At 44.4% G+C, this 13,404-nt stretch overlaps 2 protein-coding genes across 2 annotated transcripts in view; both read left to right on the top strand.

Moving 5' to 3' along the window:
* Window positions 1-5,300, top strand: part of LOC133240937 (uncharacterized) — a 31,920-nt gene extending 26,620 nt beyond the window's left edge. Inside the window, exons 5-6 of the mRNA XM_061405920.1 lie at window positions 537-743; window positions 5,121-5,300. Coding sequence (XP_061261904.1) covers window positions 537-743; window positions 5,121-5,204 — 291 coding nt within the window. The 3' untranslated portion in view covers window positions 5,205-5,300. The remainder of the gene's footprint in view (window positions 1-536; window positions 744-5,120) is intronic.
* LOC133240938 (mas-related G-protein coupled receptor member X2-like) lies at window positions 5,236-6,138 on the top strand. Its single transcript, XM_061405921.1, has one exon. The coding sequence runs from the start codon at window positions 5,236-5,238 to the stop codon at window positions 6,136-6,138; it is 903 nt and encodes a 300-aa protein (XP_061261905.1).
* Window positions 6,139-13,404: the final 7,266 nt, after the last annotated feature.

Here is a 13,404-nt window from a genome sequence, read left to right on the forward strand (position 1 = left end):
AACTCAATATACCCTGTTGTTGATATTCATAAATCAAAAATATAAATGTATTTTTTTTTTTACTATATAAAGCTATAACATTTAGTATCTAAAAGAATTAAGAATGGAAACTGGACCTTGTTTGCTACTGGGAAATGAGATTAGGAGAGATGTTACTTTTCATTTTTGCACCTTAGTCTATGGCCACACAATACTAAATGCACCCAATCTAGTAATTTTATGCACCTTGGTATCATTTGAAATAAAATTAATGTGCATTCACTACTTCTGTGATTAAGTTTTAAAAGATCAAGTGAGCCAGGCCACGCAGGGCCTTAAATGCCAAGCAAACCGTTCTTTAGCTACAGACGCTCATGTTACTTGGTAGGTCAGCGTCTTGCGCAGGCTCACAGCAAGCAGCAAAAGGCTTTAGGACAGCGCTTCCTCACAGGGAGGGGGACCGAAGAGGGCAGGATGGGTACAGAGGCAGAGGTCAGTGATTGGAGTCAGGGCAAGTAAAAACATCTCGTGAGCTTTCTTGTCTCTCTCATCTCCAGGACCTCTCATTTGCCAGTTCCCCTCCGGCAGGAAATCACAGGGCCTTTCGACATCTTGCTGAGCCTCCCTGGGCCACCAGGCTTCTCTCCTGCTCCTGCAGGCAGCCACACATCCAGAGGGTGGAAAAGCATTGTCTGCCGTTTGTCAATCCCAGCAAAGCTATTTCTTTTCTACTCACTACCTCCAGCAAGAAGAATGGCGTCAAGGTAAGAATTTGCTCAAGAACTATCTCCCATCAAAGGCAGATTTGTCTCCTCTTGAGTCCACACTCTCATGAGTTCATGTTGGGGTAGGGCAGGCAGGGGGCACAGGCATCCATCAGCAACAGTCAGGAGACAGGAAGCTCCCAGTGGAAGCTTTGGCTGCTGGTAGCTTGAACTATGGGAGAGCCCAACAGGGTCAAGCAGGTTCTTCCTGCTTCTGTTCCACTTCCCTATACACTGGTCTTCTCTCCAAACATTCAAATCTGTTTATGAAGAGAACTATTTTGTGAATTCTAATTTAGGGAGGGAGGTGGCACGTGGGCATTGAAAAGTTAAATTGCGGCTGATAACCTCAGGCATCACTGATTTGCTTGCTGCTGCTGCTGCTAAGTCAGTTTAGTCGTGTCCGACTCTGCGAGCCCAGAGACGGCAGCCCACCAGGCTCCCCCGTCCCTGGGATTCTCCAGGCAAGAACACTGGAGTAGGTTGCCATTTCCTTCTCCAATGCATGAAAGTGAAAAGTGAAAGTGAAGTCGCTCAGTTCTGTCCGACTCCTAGTGACCCCATGGACTGCAGCCTACCAGGCTCCTCTGCCCATGGGATTTGCCAGGCGAGAGTACTGGAGTGGGTGCCATTGCCTTCTCCGGATTTGCTTGCTAGTCAATGTTATTTTATTTTGTTTGTTTTGTTTCTTGTATCCTGGTATCTGGCCTTATCCCAGCAGAAAATACAGGGCATAATCTATGATGGTAATTTAGGAGAATTTAACACAAGTGGGCACAGCTAAGGGATCTGAACCCCACCCCCCACCCCCAACCAAGACCAAGTCTTCATAGGGAGCTGTTACTCTTGCTGGGCCTGATGGGGAAAAGGAAGAAGCTACCAGAACCCAGGGGGGGCTCTGGCTGGAGCTGTAGTTGTCACTCTGGTTTTAGGAAAGGGCCACCAGACAGGGGCTATGTCCTCAAGTAGCATAACACTGCCAACTTCCATCTCACAGCCTGGCGGGGAGGCAGCCAGGGAGCTCAAAACCCCAATCACTCTCTTCTGCCTCCTCACTCTCCAGCCTCCTGTCAGCATGGCCCTTTCACTGGAAGCAAACGGGAGGCAGAGAGAGGGAGGCCATCAGCTAGGCACTGATACATCTCCTCCCGGAATGCAGAGATGGGTACAGAGGAAGGAAGGGGGACGATGGCCAAGGGTGAAAACCTGTCTCTCCCAAGGCCTCCTCACGGTCCCGGGACTGGGTCAGTTTCTCATTGTATCTCCTCAGTTTGTTTCTTTGACCGTTGGCTTGCACCTCTATTTAGTGTCACTTCTTTGGAATAATCTCTCACCATCATCAGAGATCGGCTTCCCGGGTGGTGCTCCCTATCTGTCAGTAAGGAATTCACCTGCCAGTGCAGGAGACACAAGAGACACGGGTTCGATCCCTGGGTCAGGAAGGAGGGCACAGCAACCCACTCCAGTATTCTTGCCTGGAAAATTCCATGGACAGAGGAGCCTGGCAGGTTACAGTCCATGGGGTCACAAACAGTCAGACACGACTGAAGTGACTTAGCATGCACATATCATCAGAAATGCCTTGAGAATGTATTCATTGGGTTTTTATTTTGAGGTAGGGGTACACAGGCACTTATAAGTATTGAGTTGGCCAAAACATTCGTTCAGGTTTTCCATACCATCTTATGGAAAAACTCTAATGAACCTTTTGGCCAACCCAGTATTTTCAGTTTGCAATTTCGGTTTCTCTAGAGAAAAATCCATAATAAGAGTGACTTAACCTGTGTCCACCACAGAGAGCTAGGCACTGGGCACACACCAATGCATGGAGAAAAGCATTGTCTGTCCTTACAAAGCTCACACATGGGGCCCTTTCTAGCTCAAGAGGCCTCCTGACCCACTCACACCTGTCATAGCAAGAGCTCTTCATGACCCTAAATCATGACCTCCTTTCTTCCTAGGGGGTGCATTCCTCTTAGTCACAACGATGGCCCCCACAGCATGACTTCCTGGCCCTAGAAGGTTATTTCAGTCCCAGACAGAAGGAACGCTGAGCTCAGAGTCCTTTGGTCACCCTCACATAATTTGTCCATACTTTTCTCCTCCTGCCTCTCTGCGGACATGACATGGCCTGGGAGGCTGACTGGAGGGGACATTCTCATGTCATTAGAGGGTCGTGTTGCAGTAGAGAGAGCCCAGGCAATAGAGTCAGAGAGTTGCTGTTGTTGTTCAGTCGCTAAGTTGTGTCCGACTCTTTCCGACCCCATGGACTGCAGCACATCAGGCTTCCCTGCCCTTCGCTATCTCCCTGAGTTTGCTCAAACTCATGTCCATTGAGTTGGTGATTGCTAACTAGCCAGCTCATCCTCTGCCACCCCTTTGTCTTTTTGCCTTCAGCCTTCCCCAGCATCAGGGTCTTTCCAGTGAGGCAGTTCTTTGCATCCGGGAGCCAAAGTATTGGAGTTTCAGCTTCAACATCAGTCCTTCCAGTGAATATACAGCGTTGATTTCCTTTAGGATTGACTGGTTTGATCTCCTTGCTGTCTGAGAGACTCTCAAGAGTCTTCTCCAACACCACAGTTCAAAAGCATCAATTTTTTGGCACTCAGCCTTCTTTATGGTCCAACTCTCACATCCATATGTGACTACTGGAAAGACCATAGCTTTGAGTATATGGACCTCTGTCAGCAAATTGATGTCTCTGTTTTTTAATATGATGTCTAGGTTGGTCATAGCTTTTTTCCAAGGAGCAAATGTCTTTTAGTTTCCTGGCTGAAGTCACCATCTGCAGTGATTTTGGAGCCCAAGAAAAGAAAAATCTGTCACTGCTTCCACTTTTTCCCCTTCTGTTTGCCATGAAGTGATAGGGTCAGATGCTATTATCTTAGTTTTTTGAATGCTGAGTTTTAAGTCAGCTTTTTCACTCTCCTTCTTTACCCTCGTCAAGAGGTTCTTTAGTTCCTCTTCACTTTCTGCCATTAGAGTGGTATCATTTGCATATTTGAGGTTGTTGATATTTCTCCTGACAATCTTGATTCCAGCTTGTGCTTCATCCAGCCGAGCGTTTCACATGATGTACTTTGCTTAAGTTAAATAAGCAAGGTGACAATATACAGCTCTGTTGTACTCGTTTCTCAATTTTAAACCAATCACCTGTTCCATGTCTGGTTCTAACTATTGCTTCTTGACCTGCATACAGGTTTCCCAGGAGGCAGGTAAGGTGGTCTGGTATTCCCATCGCTAAGAATTTTCCACAGTTTGTTGTGATCCACACAGTCAAAGGCTTTCATGTAATCAACGAAGCACAAGTAGATGTTTTTCTCAAATTCCCTTGCTTTCTCTATGATCCAGCGAATGTTGGTAATTGGTCTCTGGTTCCTCTGTGTTTTCTAAACCTTGTACATCTGGAAGTTCTCGGTTGTGTACTGTGGAAGCCTAGCTTGAAGGATTTTAAGCATAACCTTACTAGCATGTGAAATGAGCACAATTGTGCGGTAGTTTGAGCATTCTTTGGCACTGTCCTTCTTTGGGATTGGAATGAAAACTGACCTTTTCCAGTCCTATGGCCACTGCTGAGTTTTCCAAATGTGCTGGCATATTGAGTGCAGCACTTGCACAGCATCATCTTTCAGGATTTGAAATAGCTCAGCTGGAATTCCATCACCTCCACTAGCTTTGTTTGTAGTGATGCTTCCTAAGGCCCACTTGACTTCACATTCCAGAATGTCTGGCTTTAGGTGAGTGATCACACCATCGTGATTATCTGGGTCATGAAGCTTTTTTTGTACAGTTCTTCTGTGTATTCTTGCCACCTCTTCTTAATATCTTCTGCTTCTGTTAGGTCCATACCATTTCTGTCCTTTATCCAGCCCATCTTTGCATGAAATGTTCCCTTGGTATCTCTAATTTTCTTAAAGAGATCTCTGGTCTTTCCCATTCTGTTGTTTTCCTCTATTTCTTTGCATTGATCCCTGTACATTGTTACAAACCTCCGTCCATAGTTCTTCACACACTCTATCAGATCTGATCCCTTGAATCTGTTCATGACCTCCACTGTATAATCATAAGAGATTTGATTTAGGTCATACCTGAATGGTCTAGTGGTTTGCCTTACTTTCTTTAGCTTAAGCCTGAATTTTGCAATGAAGAGCTCATGATCTAAGCCATAGTCAGCTCCAGGTATTGTTTCTCAGTCAGAGAGAACTGGGTTTAAATATTCCAGGTCTCCAGGGCTCTGTGGACTGCAGTAAGTATCTGAATCTCTGCAAGCCTCCAGTTCCCTCCTCTGTGACACAGGGACAGTAACTCCCACCTAGCAGGGTGGCTGTGAGAATGGATGATCACACGGCAGGTGCTTTCACATCTTTGTGTTCCCAGGAACACCAGCGGAGGGTTTCTGAGCTTGGATCCAACCATCACAGCCTGGGAGACAGAATTCACACTCATGAATCACACTGGTGAGGACCATCCTCAAACTTTCAGCACGGTGACCATGACCCTGTTCGTCCTGACAGCCATCATTGCCCTGGGAGGACTGGCAGGAAACGCGGTTGTGCTCTGGCTCCTGGGCTTTCACTTGCGCAGGAATGCCTTCACCGTCTACATCCTCAACCTGGCGGCAGCCGACTTCCTGTGCCTCTGCTGCCAAGTTATAGATTCCCTGGAGGCCCTCATCGCCTGCTGCAGCGCCAGCTCCATCCCCAGCTTTTTCACCTCTGTGATGACCTTCGCCTACCTGGCGGGCCTGAGCTTGCTCAGCGCCATTAGCACCGAGCGCTGTGTGTCTGTCCTGTGCCCCGTCTGGTACCGCTGCCACCGCCCCACACACTTATCAGCCATCGTGTGCACCGTGCTCTGGGCCCTGGCCCTGCTGCTGAGTATCCTGGAGGGGAAGTACTGTGGCTTCCTCTTAACGGATTTTAGCCATCTTTGGTGTCAGGTGTTTGATTTCATCGCTGCCGGGTGGATGATGTTCTTATTTGGGCTCCTCGCTGGGTCCAGCCTGGCCCTGCTGCTCAGGATCCTGTTTAAGTCCCAGTACATACAGCTGACCAGGCTCTATGTGACTGTTGGGCTCACAGTGCTGGCCTTCCTGCTCTGTGGCCTGCCCTACGGCATCCTCTGGTTCCTCTTAATCTGGATTCAGGATGATTTGTTTGCCATCCCCTGTCACAACTGCCTGGTTGTCTTTGGTTTGTCCTGCATCAACAGCTCCATCAATCCCATCATTTACTTCTTCGTGGGCTCCTTCAGGCAAAGGCAGACAAAGAAGCGAGGGCGGCAGACCCTCAAGGTGGTGCTCCAGCGGGCCTTGGAGGACATATCAGAAGTGGGTGAAAGCGAAGGCTCCCTTCCTCAGGCAACCCTGGAGCTGAGAAACAGTCTGGTGTCCTGATTCAGAGTCTCTGCCTTGGTCAGACACACTATGGCTTTGAGCGACAACTTTCTCTCTATTACTTCGGGAGGATCTCTTAGGTTCTCTCAGCCTCTGGACCCACGCTGACTGTAAAACGGTTTAACAAATCATCTGGGTGGTGAGGATTAAGGGAGATGGTGCCTGTCACCCAAGCACTGCATGCAGTGTCTTCCGGACTGTCTTACCCAGGGGTCTTCACCCCACCCCACAGGAGCTTCGCCAGCTCTGGGTTCCAGGACTGTTTCCACTTATGAAGAATCCCACCTTCATCAGAAGTTGAATGCAGTGCACAAAAGGTCTTAAATTTCTTTGGTCACTGCGCTTGGTAGGGATTAAATATGACATTTTTGACCAGTTTCTTACAATCTGTTACTTTCTTACAATCAGTTTTTATACAATGAAAAGAATTCAATTTCCATCCAGCCCCAAAGAGTAGTCTTTGATTTTGCCAGGCCTCAGAATGACTCCCAAACTGAATAAATGTTTAATGAATAAATGACTTAATGAATGAAAAAAAATGATGAATTTTTAAGTTCAGCCTGTGCTAAATCTCCATTTACCAGATTTGAATCCCATCTTTAAGTTTGTTGCTTTTACCATTTTCAACTTTTTCAAGCATGAAGTTTTATAACCAGATAAATCAATAATAAAGCATATCTGAGGTTTGAGGTGGGTCATCTTCCTGTGGTTTCCTTCTACTTACCATCCAGCAGAATCCGACACGCACACCTTCTCACTCCTATTCCTTCATCTTTGCCCTGGAGCTCACTAATCCTTCCTGCACATTTCCGATGTGTCTTAACTAGACTCTGTTCTCCGAGAACAGGATCTGTGTCAGATTTACCTCCTATTTCAAAGAGCTCACAGCACTGATTTTAGGAATCTAGTTATACACAAAATATTTTTGTTACCTGTTCTATAAAAATAAACTATTAAGCTTAAACGTTGCATCTTTCAATAATTATCAACTGAAGTATAATTAAGACAGAGTGATTGCACAGATCATTAGTGGATACAGTTCAATGAGTTTGGCAATAATACACACCCATGTGATTGACATAGATACACTTCAATATATATAAAGTAGATAGCTAATAAGTATAGGGAACTCAATACTCTGCAATGATCTATATGGGAAAAGAATCTAAAAAAGAGGGGCTATACACACATGCATAACTGATTCACTTTTCTGTACAGCAGGAACTAACACAATATTGTAAATCAACTATACTCCAATAAAAAAAATTTTAATAAATAAATATGCACCAGGTAACAAAAAGCTCCCATCAAAACATAACACATTTCCATCACCTCTGAAAGATCCCTCGTGTCCCTGCCCCAGAGGCAACCATCGTGTCTACTTCTGTCACCAAAGATTACTTTTGCCTGAACTTTGACTCATACAATGCACTTTCTTGTTCCTGCCTTCCTTCACTCAGCGTAACATACGGGGGATTTACTTATGACATTGCATTGCACATACCTGTAGTTTGTCTCCTTCGGATTGGATGGGTGTCTACAGTTTATTTTCATATTGATAGATCTTTATGGAGTATTACACTTTTGACTATTGTGAATAAAGCTGCTGTGAATGTCCTTATTCAAATCCTTTCTGGGACAGAAGTTTTCATTTCTCTCGGGCAAATAACCTGAACTGAAATTGCTGGGTCTCATGCAGCAACTTTATGAGAAACTGTCGAACTCTTCTTAAGTGGTTGCGCTATTTCCCCTCCCCACCAGAGATGTGTGGAAGTTCCCGTTCTTGTGCACGCTTCCTGATAAACATGGTGCTACCAGTCTTTGGAGTTTCAGCCATTCAGATGAGTATGACATGGTATCTCATTATGTTTTAATTTGCAGTTCCCAAATGCCTTAAGAAATTGAACATCTTTTCATGTGCTTATTGGCTACTTGTTTTGAAGTGTCTGTTTACCTTTTGCCCATTTTCATTAAGTGTTTCCCTTTCTCAATATTTGTAGGAGTTTCTATGTGCTGAATATGAGTCCTTTGTGAGTTATGCATATTATAAATATTTATCCAGTTGGTTTTGCCTATAATAGATTTTATATTTCAAAGCACATTTAAATTTATAGAAGAATTTTGCAGAAAGTAAAGGGGGTTCCCACATCCTCCCTCTCCCCATCCCACTCCCCCACAGAGTTTCTCCTTTTACCAACATTTTCCATTAATGAGGCACATTTACTGAAACTTATGAGCTAATAGTATTAACTGAATTCCATAGTTTATATTCAGTTCAGTCCAGTTCAGTGGCTTAGTCGTGTCCAACTCTTTGCAACCCCGTGAATCACAGCACGCCAGGCCTCCCTGTCCATCACGTACTCCTGGAGTTCACCCAAACTCACGTGCATTGAGTTGATGATGCCATCCAGCCATCTCATCCTCTGTCATCCCCTTCTCCTCCTGCCCCCAATTGCTCCCAGCATCAGGGTCTTCTCCAATGAGTCAACTCTTAGCATGAGGTGGCCAAAGTATTAGGGTTCAATCTTTGTGTTATAAAGGTCAATGGGTTTTACAAATGCAGAATATCGTGCATCTACCATTTGAGTATCATACAGAATACCTTCTCGGTCTCCAAAATGAATACATAGAACATTTATCACAGTTATTTTAAATTCTCACTCTGACAATTCCTCACATCTCAGTCAGATTCTAAATTCTTATATAGAGAATCTTACATGGAGTATCATATGTGGAATCAACTGAGTCTATTATTAATACTGATAAATTAAAAATTAGAAATATATGTTTACTCTTCAAATGTATAACCATTACTAAGAGACAGGAGAAGGATTGAACCAAATGGTGAGTAACATCTCATGGGAGGTCATGACTCAGAAAACTCCACACTCTCATTTGCCAGCAGGTCCCTATACAGGAAATCACGGGATGGTACAGCATCCTTGATAAGTCTCATTCGGGGACCAGGCTTCACCCTTCCTCCTGCTGGCACCTCTCCAAGGCAGAGAAGTATCCTCTAGAGACTGTCAATCCCATGAGACTTTCCCTTCAGCATGGGCCAGCTTGGCAATTCAAGCAAGAAGAAAGGAGGAAAGGTACCTTTATCGAGTATTTATTTCCAAAGCCACTGCTGGGTTTTTCCTCTTAGTGCCTAATCACTAACTCTACCTGGGGTGGAATATTCAGGAAGCCATGGTGGCAGGGGTGGGGGGTGGGGGTGGGGTTAACAGAAAAGGGCAGGAGACAGGAAGCCTCCTCCTGGCAACTTTGGAGACTGTCAGCCTTGACTTTGAAGATCTGAACTGATGAATCAATATGGTCCCCCTGGATGAATCAAGACCTTATCCCCATTCTCCTGTCCTTCTCAACCACTCAAATGTCCTATCACCATGAGAAATCTGCTTCTGTCCTTAATTCAGAGAGCAAGATAGAGCACATGCATGATCCCAAAACTCAATTTATGAGAAAAACCCGGGCATTTGTTTTACTTCCTTTTCAAATGTGCTTTTCCTTTCTGTAGCTCCCAAGCTTCCAGCAGACAACAGATGGCCTAATATGTGATGGTTAAAAAGAGTTTAATTAAGGGACAGTTTACTAATCTGAGCAGGTTAGGGAAAGTTACATGGGACGATGACCTCTTTCCACTGGGGAAAGTAAAAGAAGGGAGACTTAACATCACTAGGCTAGATAGACAAGGGAAGAAGACGTTACCAGAACTCAGGAAGGGCTCTAGCTATAGCTGTCATTGTGACTCTCTGAAAGGGCCACCAGACAGGGGCTCCATCCCTGAAAGTAGAGTTAGATCACCACTGCTGATGCTACCTGGCAGGAAAAAGCCAGGATGCTTAAAAAAAAAAAAAAACAATCCCCCGATTTCTTTCCTCCTTCCCTCCAATCACCTGTCAATGTCTCCCTTTCACTGAGAGCATCCAGGAGCCAGAAGGAGAGGGAGGCCATCATGATACACAGAGATGTCTTCTCCCAGGACAGAGAGAAGGGAAAAGATGGAAGAGAGATTTGATGACAAGTCTTACAGCCTCCTCACAGTTGCTATTTCCTGGAACCTTCTCTATCTCAGCATGATTAGATCAATCTCTCATTATATCTCACATTGTATTTTGTTTCTTTGCTTCATTGTACTTTGTTTCTTTGACTGCTTGCCTGTTTGCATCCCTATCTGGTATCACTTCTTTAGATTAATCTCTCACTATCATCATGAACTCCTTAAGCATGAAATGCAGACTTTTTTAAAGGACTTTTAAAGTATTTTAAGTTTGCGATTTGGGCTTCTCTAGAAAGAAATTCATTATAAAAGTGACTCGGGGACTTCCCTGGTGGTCCAGTGGTTAAGACTCTGAGCTTCCAATACAGGGACATGGGTTCAATCCCTGGTCTGGGAATTAAGATACTGCATGCCACACATTGCAGCAAAAAGAAAAAAAAAGAGTGACTCAAACAAGAAAGAAGTTACTATTAATGGGACTGGACTGATGCCTTCAAGGCCTTCAGTTCAGTTCAGTTCAGTTCATTTCAGTCACTCAGTCGTGTCCAACTCTTTGCGACCCCATGAATCGCAGTACGCCAGGCCTCCCTGTCCGTCACAAACTCCCGGAGTTCACTCAGACTCACGTCCATCGAGTCAGTGATGCCATCCAGCCATCTCATCCTCTGTCGTCCCCTTCTCCTCCTGCCCCCAATCCCTCCCAGCATCAGGGTCTTTTCCAATGAGTCAACTCTTCGCATGAGGTGGCCAAAGTACTGGAGTTTCACTTCAGCATCAGTCCTTCCAATGAACACCCAGGACTGATCTCCTTTAGAATGGACTGGTTGGATCTCCTTGCAGTCCAAGGGACTCTCAAGAGTCTTCTCCAACACCACAGTTCAAAAGCATCAATTCTTCGGCGCTCAGCTTTCTTCACAGTCCAACTCTCACATCCATACATGACCACTGGAAAAACCATAGCCTTGACTAGATGGACCTTTGTTGGCAAAGTAATATCTCGGCTTTTCAGTATGCCATCTAGGTTGTTCATAACTTTCCTTCCAAGGAGTAAGCATCTTCCAACTTCATGGCTGCAGTCACCATCTGCAGTGATTTTGGAGCCCCCCAAAAATAAAGTCTGACACAGTTTCCACTGTTTCCCCATCTATTTCCCATGAAGTGATGGGACCAGATACCATAATCTTTGTTTTCTGAATGTAGAGCTTTAAGCCAACTTTTTCACTCTCCTCTTTCACTTTCATCAAGAGGCTCTTTAGTTCCTTTTCGCTTTGTGCCATAAGGGTGGTGTCATCTGCATATCTGAGGTTATTGATATTTCTCCCGGCAATCTTGATTCCAGCTTGTGCTTCTTCCAGCCCAGCGTTTCTCATGATGTACTCTGCATAGAAGTTAAATAAGCAGGGTGACAATACACAGCCTTGACATACTCCTTTTCCTATTTGGAACCAGTCTGTTGTTCCATGTCCAGTTCTAACTGTTGCTTCCTGACCTGCATATAGGTTTCTCAAGAGGCAGGTCAGGTGGTCTGGTATTCCCATCTCTTTCAGAGTTTTCCACAGTTTATTGTGATCCACACAGTCAAAGGCTTTGGCATAGTCAATAAAGCAGAAATAGATGTTTTTCTGGAACTCTCTTGCTTTTTCCATGATCCAGCGGATGTTGGCAATTTGATCTCTGGCTCCTCTGCCTTTTCTAAAACCAGCTTGAACGTCAGGAAGTACACGGTTCACATATTGCTGAAGCCTGTCTTGGAGAATTTTGAGCATTACTTTACTAGCATGTGAGATGAGTGCAATTGTGCAGTAGTTTGAGCATTCTTTGGCATTGCCTTTCTTTGGGATTGGAATGAAAACTGACCTTTTCCAGTCCTGTGGCCACTGCTGAGTTTTCCAAATTTGCTGGCATATTGAGTGCAGCACTTTCACAGCATCATCTTTCAGGATTTGAAATAGCTCAACTGGAATTCCATCACCTCCACTAGCTTTGTTCGTAGTGATGCTTTCTAAGGCCCATTTGACTTCACATTCCAGGATGTCTGACTCTAGGTGAGTGATCACACCATCTTGATTACCTGGGTTGTGAAGCTCTGTTTTGTACAATTCTTCTGTGTATTCTTGCCACCTCTTCTTAATATCTTCTGCTTCTGTTAGGTCCATACCATTTCTGTCCTTTATCGAGCCCATCTTTGCATGAAATGTTCCCTTCGTATCTCTAATTTTCTTGAAGAGATCTCTAGTCTTTCCCGTTCTGTTATTTTCCTCTATTTTTTTGCATTGATCACTGAGGAAGGCTTTCTTATCTCTCCTTGCTATTCTTTGGAACTCTGCATTCAAATGATTATATCTTTCCTTTTCTACTTTGCTTTTCACTTCTCTTCTTTTCACCCTCCCCAGACAGCCATTTTGCTTTTTTGCATTTCTTTTCCATGGGGATGGTCTTGATCCCTGTCTCCTGTACAATGTCATGAACCTCCATCCATAGTTCATCAGGCACTCTGTCTATCAGATCTATTCCCTTATATCTATTTTTCACTTCCACTGTATAATCATAAGGGATTTGATTTAGGTCATACCTGAATGGTCTAGTGGTTTTCCCCACTTTCTTCAATTTAAGTCTGAATTTGGCAATAAGGAGTTCAGGATCTGTGCCACAGTCAGCTCCCATCTTGTTTTTGCTGACTGTATACAGCTTCTCCATCTTTGGCTGCAAAGAATATAATCAATCTGATTTCAGTGCTGACCATCTGGTGATGTCCATGTGTAGAGTCTTCTCTTGTGTTGTTGGAAGAGAGTGTTTGTTATGACCAGTGCGTTCTCTTGGCAAAACTCTATTAGTCTTTGCCCTGCTTCATTCCGTACTCCAAGGCCAAATTTGCCTGTTACTCTAGGTGTTTCTTGACTTCCTACTTTTGCATTCCAGTCCCCTATAATGAAAAGGACATCTTTTTGGGGTGTTAGTTCTAAAAGGTCTTATAGGTCTTCATAGAACCATTCAACTTAGCTTCTTCAGTGTTACTGGTTGGGGCATAGGCTTGGATTACCATGATATTGAATGGTTTGCCTTGGAAACGAACAGAGATCATTCTGTCATTTTTGAGATTGCATCCAAGTACTGCATTTCGGACTCTTTTGTTGACCATGATGGCTACTCCATTTATTCTAAGGGGTTCTTGCCCACAGTAGTAGATATAATGATCATCTGAGTTAAATTCACCCATTCAAGGCCTTAGATACCTTTTAAATTGCTGCTCCCCATCCCTAGAG

This window comes from Bos javanicus, chromosome 29 (genome assembly GCF_032452875.1).
Source record: "Bos javanicus breed banteng chromosome 29, ARS-OSU_banteng_1.0, whole genome shotgun sequence".
NCBI classification, from domain to species: domain Eukaryota; kingdom Metazoa; phylum Chordata; class Mammalia; order Artiodactyla; family Bovidae; genus Bos; species Bos javanicus.